The 7,346-nt window shown below is 39.2% G+C and overlaps 2 protein-coding genes across 2 annotated transcripts; both read right to left on the bottom strand.

Annotated features, from left to right (window-relative positions):
* Positions 1–203: 203 nt before the first annotated feature.
* On the bottom strand, positions 204–2,136 carry LOC115990744 (PR5-like receptor kinase). The gene is made up of 3 exons (XM_031114536.1): positions 2,055–2,136; positions 1,951–1,989; positions 204–1,419 (listed from the first exon to the last, which is right to left on the bottom strand). The coding sequence occupies exons 1-3, from the start codon at positions 2,134–2,136 to the stop codon at positions 305–307; spliced, it is 1,236 nt and encodes a 411-aa protein (XP_030970396.1). The 3' UTR covers positions 204–304.
* LOC115992766 lies at positions 2,110–3,045 on the bottom strand. The gene has a single exon (XM_031116988.1). It carries the CDS (start codon positions 2,899–2,901, stop codon positions 2,146–2,148), a length of 756 nt encoding a protein of 251 aa, XP_030972848.1. The 5' UTR covers positions 2,902–3,045; the 3' UTR covers positions 2,110–2,145.
* Positions 3,046–7,346: the final 4,301 nt, after the last annotated feature.

The raw sequence follows: 7,346 nt of genomic DNA, 5'->3' as shown, positions 1-7,346 counted from the left end.
TCTCCCTCTCTCTCTCTCTCTCTATATATATATATATATTTATATATAACGCACCATAATATAATTTACAAAAAGATTGACCACCTAAAAAAGAAATAATATCAATAAAACACACCCAAAATAATAAAATGACACTAGTTAATAGTAAAAGCGACCATGCCAAATATTCATATTGTAAATAATCATTAAAGGCTCTTCATCTATAAGCTCAAAATAAAAATAATTCACAAAGATCTTCACTAGCACTGTTTCATTAGGTTTCCTTCAAAAGAAGAAATGCATTTTTGGACAAAATAGAGATATATCATAACAAAATCGTTGCAGTTGAAGAATCTACTGGAGTTCTTGGTGGGGAAGACAAGAAAGGCTTGGGAGGCATTTGCAAGAAATCAAGGCTTCCTTCCAACATATCCACCACTTTACTCATTGATGGTCGGTCTGAGGGAATAGTCTGTATGCACCATAAACTCACTATTATCATCTTCCTTGCACTTTCTTCATCCTCTTTGATAATGAGGCCTTGCAATCCTAGTTCTTCATCTAGTTCAAGACGTTTGTAAATCCAGTGTGGAAAATATATTTCACTAGTACGATCAACACTAACATCAATATTCTTTCTTCCCCCAATCATTTCTAAAACCATCATTCCATAACTGTATACATCTAACTTGTGAGAGACCCCCCCAAAATTTCTACAAAATAGTTCTGGAGCTATATATCCTATAGTCCCTCTTGCTCCCACCATTGATATGATGCTCTCTTCTCTAGAGCATATTTTTGCAAGGCCAAAATCAGAAATCTTTGGGCAAAAGTTCTCATCCAAAAGAATGTTGTGAGGCTTTATATCAAAATGCAAGATTCGTGTGTTGCAACCTCTATGCAAGTATTCTAATCCCCGAGCAATACCAACTGCAATCTTGTATGATGTTTCCCATGCCAATTGATGATCAACATTTGTGGAAAAATCTTTATATATGAACTTTTCAAGAGATCCATTTGGCATAAACTCATAAATCAGAGCTCTTTTAGAATATTCAAAGCAAAAGCCCATAAGAGTGACAATGTTAACATGAGAGGTTCTACTAATGCTTGCAACCTCGTTTAGGAATTCCTCTCCATTACCTTTTGATTCTTTCAAAACTTTCACAGCCACAAAACGACCATCTTTTAACTTCCCCTTGTATACACCACCATAGCCCCCTTGCCCCAGTTTATATTTGAAAGTGTTGGTCATTTTCTTTATATCTGAATAACTGTATCTTCTAATACCAAGTGGACCGTGATTCCTTATAAAGGCCTCTACACTCTGATAGGTTAGAGTTTGCTTTTTCCAAAGAAAAATAATTTTAGTAAATGAGAGCAATCCCAAGAAGTAGCAAATTATGACCACCAGAACTCCAATTCCAACAAATGAAGTGACTGTAATCAAAGAATATATATCACAAAGTTATATGGTGCATAAAATGTGTAACTCAAATTACTGGATGAGAATCTCTTGAACTTATAAAATTTGCATTCAATTGTGGTAACAACAGACTAGCAATGAAGAAAAAAATATGTAAGAATTACTTGGCATTGGAGTTAGGTTTGGTTTGATGGGAGAAGAAATCATGAATATTAAAAGATTATCTACTGTTGGTCAACAAAGATGCATCATTAATTGCGATTGAAAATTTGAAGACATCTCTTTTAAAATCTTCTAATGGATTCTCTGAACGAAAGATAATAGAGTAATTTGAAAACTTATCATTGCATGAAAAATATATTTTGTTACATACTGTAAAGCTTTGATTATTAGCCATACTCAAGAAGAAAATCATGATAGCTTGTATTTGGCACTTACTACGTGTTGAAAAATAAAATATATTACTTGTAAGATGGAATAATTTAATTTCCTTGCAAACTCGAATATATATTGCAACAAGATATCTGATTGAAGAGGCATCTTACCTAATGCTATCACTAGTACTACCCTGCTTCTATTATTCCCTCCACAACAAAAATTTGAAACTAATTCGAATCAGGTAAAGCTACTTCGGTAAAGAGTGGATTACGGCATGGAGCAGAAATAGCAGCACATGTATAAGAAATATAACTACAACCAAAAAATATAAAGAAATTGGTGTGCTTTTTCATGAATATATGTCAGTGTTTATCCAAACATTTTTGCATTACTCCTATACCCATAACTTTCGTACCTTTGGTACAATAATATTTTCCTTTGTTGTCAGTCTTACATTGACCTCCTTCGATATAACACTGGCGACAATCTTCAGTCACATGCACTTCAAGCAAAATCTCGGCAGATAACAATCTAAACAGGTCATTACCTTTATATTGCCAGTTCAATGGGAGCTGAATGATTGGACATTTAGGTGGAGCGAGGGTTAAATTATAATGTAGAGGACTATAATAGATGTCATAGTTACTGCAATTTGTTCTATTAAAACCTGTAGGGGAAGGAATATTGAGAGCGCGGTTGCATTTGAACAGGGTCAGGTTGCCTTGGACTCGTTGAAAAGAGATGAATGGAGAGCTGGGACTTGGAAGAGTCCAATTTTTTAAGGATTCGCAACTATTGGAATCCAACACAGACTGCAATTGTGGGTCCTTGATTTGTATCATATCAGCCCGAGAGATGGTTTCAACATCGTACGACAGTAGTGTTCCATTCCTCTCCAGTTTGATCTTCGGGGTTTTCATTTGATGTGGATCTCCGCAATCATATAAGATGACCAAACCGCATTCTGGCCTTTCGTCATTGGCGAATGGAAAACGAATGTTGCCGACTTTTCCGCAAACAAAGGGTGGACAGCCTGGGGAGTATGTCCCTTCTTCAGCCGAATAAATCAACACAAGGTGGGAGAGAAAAAAGAAAACAAACAGAAAGACAGAAGCCATTCCAAGATTCCAAGAATAATCTCTTTACTCTAAATTAAAACCTAGTTCTCCTGTCACGAGGTGAGAGAAAATTAAGATCAGAAATAAAGAAGAAAGGAAACAGAGGCCATTCTACACCAGAAACCATATGTTAACTTTTTAAGTTCCCTTATCTCCAAAATACTTTTTATCACTTCTTTACTCCCAGTATTTAATGACTTGGAAAAGGTATTTTTGTGGAAACGCGTAGGAAATCATAGTGAACTATCCAATAGCATAAAACTAGGAAGTTTCTCCGAGTCTTCTCTTCTCTGTAGTAGTCAAGAAGACTTGAAACGTTAAGATGACGGTATCCCTTATCCACCACAAGGACCACAACTAATGATCTAAAATTGCTTGTGTTACAATTCAATAAAATAATTGGATTCATCAAAAAAATAATAATAATAAGATCGGGTATGTGAGCGCTTGTTTTCCAATGTCTTTACCTTCCTTCAAATTAGAAAAATTGAAATTCTTCCCTTGATATTACTGACCTCTTCTACAACACTTGTAACAATTAATGAGCTTTATGGAAAAAGCTTTGCACTTGCCTCTAATACCTTTTCTTTGCCAATTTCCACCTTATGAGCAAGTGACAACTCTCCAACAATAAGGAAACACTTGACCGCTTCAACGCATGCCTTTCATGAAGGAATCAGTGGTTAACAGTACAAAAAACAGGTTATTGTTTCTCCTTGCATAATGGCAAAAGTTAAATGGTTGAATATCGAGGTCTATAATACATGTCATATTCTAGGGAGTATGGATACTTTATTTAGAATGTCGTACTCATATCATACCGATGTCATAACAGCCATTTTATGTTATAATTTTTTAAAAATTGCTTGTGTTCGTGTCCGTGCTTCCTAGATCATATTATTGAGAGTGTGATTGCATTTTATGGGTTCCAATTTGTTAGGCATTATGGGTGAATAAGGAAAGAACACAAAACAAATTTTTAATGGTTCGAAGGAATGAATAATTATATATGCAACCATATTGAGAGGACAAGTTGGCAAATGAAACAAAAGAAAAAAAAAAGAAGTCAAAGATGTTTTGGAATGAAAAGCATGAAAGAGTATTCACCACCACTAGGATCTAAGAGCATTAGCATCTGAGGATGCAAAAAAAAAAAAAAAAAAAAAAAAAAAAAAAATCCTATTTTACATATTTTGCATAAAAAAAAAAAATAAAATATATTTTACCAACATATTTTACAACTCACCTTACATCCCAGTTGTAGGGTCACGTTTTTCCAGCCAAGCCCAAGATGCATGGGACCTTAGATCAATGAGCCCGGTACAATGAATTTGTAGAGAATGGGCCAAAGAGCTAGGCTTTAGTGTATGTATAACGGTCATCACGGTGTTCTTCATGGACCGAGTTTATCAGAGAGAATTGGTCCTCGACACGATCCGAGGAGCTTTTTCTAGTGCCTTTAGCGTGTTGGGGGGAAGGGGTCTCAGCCTCACCCTTCTGTCTCTCTTTACTCCCTTTTTATAGTAGTTTTCTTCCTTCTGAATGGGGTCCCTAGGGCAGGTACTTGTCTCATCAGCCCTTTTCTCCAGTTATTGGGAGTGGTTGTAAGGATAGAGAAGTATGGCCGTGTCAGACACAACGCACTGAATGCAATAGTGGCAGCATTTCCCTTAGGCACTTTAGTTTTCTCCATTGTCCTTTTCTGTCTTTAATACTTTTCTTGCTCCGTGGGACGATATGGAGTATCACTACCAGTGGCAAGTTGCCTCCTTTATCCTCGGCCACACTCATGCCGAGGAGGATTCTCCCCATAGCCGATGAGGTGTTTTTCCTTAGACTGGACCCTTAGCCCAATGTAGGCATCGACGTGGGCGTACTAGTCTTTTACCCCCTACAATAGCCCCTAAAAATCCTGTTGTCCAGCTCCTCGGGTAGAGAGGAGGGTTTTGGTGACATCGGGCCTCTGTCACGGCTTTCCTAGTCAGGCCCTCCACTAAATGCCAGAGCCTCTTCGTTTGCCTAAGGCACGTTCCTGGCTATGAGACATCCTTTTAGCCTATCCAAGCCACATTCTTATTGTTTCGGTACACGAGGCGTGCTTTAATTAGGGTCTCTTCATGAGGCGACATAAATCCAGTGATTGAAGACTACTCTGGAAATTGAGCGGGATTTATTTCGCTTGTAATTACTTCTGGGAGATTCGGGTGAATTAATTGCCACCAAGTTTTGCCTCCTATATAAGATGCACGGTGGGAGGTCATTCCCCTTTATCTGCAGACCCTTGAGCTTTTCAGGTTCCTAACTCTCCAAATGTTCCCAAAGTCCCCATTATGAGTGTGACTAAGGTTTAGGGAGTGAAATGGTCATGTTTAGGGTGAGGGTGAGGGAACCAAACCCTCTTCAGAAGCCTTGGGTATCTCTAAGATTCAGAATGGCCCAGTCAAGGCAAGGGAGACAAAGGCTAAAGATATTTCTTCCCCTCGATAGGACAAGAAAGGAGTCTCGTCTTCCTTCAGCCAAAATCCGAAGCAGGTGGAGGTCGCATCAGATTTTTGGTGCGACAGCACCTGGATTTTCATCCGGCGTTGTGTGCCACGCATATGAGGGTTTGGGCTTCCCATTTCCGATACCATCCATACTTGCTTGATTGCAGCTAGAGCAATACTTGCTCGATTACTACTAGAGCAAGTATGGAGATTTTGGCGTCCTTGCTTCTTCTTCTTTTTCACCGCGGATGCCATCCGTACTTGCGCTATTGCTATTGGAGCTAGATTGAGGATTCATCGTTCCCGTGTGCCCCTATTTTTTTTTTTTTTATAGTTAGCTTCTGATATAGGCTTGTCTAAGCCCTTTTATGTATATTGTACTACTTTTTTTTATCTAATAAAAGATGATTTTATCTCATTTTGTGTATCCTTTCTTTTCTGCAATAATTATTTTGGGAATGGATGTGCTGGTGTCTTTTCTTTCGAACAATACTTAGAACCGAGATAACAGCCACATGTTCTGTGCTACGAACGGGGTGGTTGTCCGAGGATGTGTAATCTAAAATAAACTGTCTAAGGGGGTCAACGGGTGCCAAGGTTCTTCTCCATATTTTCGATGATATTCATAGCTTTAACTTACTTTAGGCGTCTGGTCCGAGGATCAAGACATGACTATACCTATTCTAAACACTTAGAAAGGTATCATTGTGTGCTAGTTTCCATAAAGCCGGAGGTTCGAAGACCACACAAGATCTCCATTCCGCCTAGGACTTAGGCCTTTCTTGAAGTAGCTAGTTTCCCGTAGATTTGACCGAGGACCATGCAAGACCTTGGTTCTATCTAGCACTTAGGCTCTTGGAAGGACTAGTTTCCTCATAGGTCTGAGTTCGAGGACCATGCAAAACTTTGGTTCTGTCTAACACTTAGGCTTTTGGAATGACTAGTTTTCCCATAGGTTTGAGTCCGAGAACCATGCAAGACCTTGGTTCTGTCTAGCACTTGGGCTTTTGGAGTAACTAGTTTCCCCATAGGTTTGAGCCTGAGAACCATGCAAGACCTTGGTTCTATCTAGCACTTAGGCTCTTGGAGTGACAAGTTTTCCTATAGGTTTGAGTCCGAGGACCATGCAAGACTTTGGTTCTATCTAGCACTTAAACTCTTGGAGTGACTAGTTTCCTCATAGGTTTGAGTCCGAGGACCATGCAAGACCTTGGTTCTGTCTAGTACTTAAACTCTTGGAGTGACTAATTTCCCCATAGGTTTGAGTCCGAGGACTCTGCAAGACCTTAGTTCTGTCTAGCACTTAGGCTCTTGGAGTGACTAGTTTCCCCATAGGTTTGAGTCCGAGGACCATGCAAGGCCTTGGTTTTGTCTAGCACTTAGGCTCTTGGAGTGACTAGTTTCCTCATAAATTTGAATCCGAGGACCATGCAAGACCCTGGTTCTGTCTAGCACTTAGGCACTTGGAGTGACTAGTTTCCCCATAGATTTGAATCCGAGGACCATGCAAGACCTTGGTTCTGTCTAGCACTTAGTCTCTTAGAGTGATTAGTTTCCCCATAGGTTTGAGTCCGAGGACCATGCAAAACCTTGGTTCTGTCCAGCACTTAGGCTCTTGGAGTGACTAGTTTTCCCATAGGTTTGAGTCCGAAGATCATGCAAGACCTTGATTCTGTCTAACACTTAGGCTTTTGGAGTGACTAGTTTCCCCATAAGCAAGACCTTGGTTCTATCTAGCAATTAGGTTCTTGGAATGACTAGTTTCCCTATAGATTTGAGTCCGAGGACTATGCAAGACCTTGGTTCTGTCTAGCACTTAGGCTTTTGGAGTGACTAGTTTCTCCCCATAAGTTTGAGTCCGAAGACCATGCAAGACCTTGGTTCTGTCTAGCACTTAGGCTTTTGGAGTGACTAGTTTCCCTATAGGTTTGAGTCCGAGGACCATACAAGACCTTAGTT

The sequence above is a fragment of the Quercus lobata genome, chromosome 5 (assembly GCF_001633185.2).
Source record: "Quercus lobata isolate SW786 chromosome 5, ValleyOak3.0 Primary Assembly, whole genome shotgun sequence".
Lineage (NCBI taxonomy): Eukaryota > Viridiplantae > Streptophyta > Magnoliopsida > Fagales > Fagaceae > Quercus > Quercus lobata.
The sequence above is the reverse complement of the archived record's forward strand: the minus strand, read 5'-3'. Positions and strand labels throughout refer to the sequence as shown.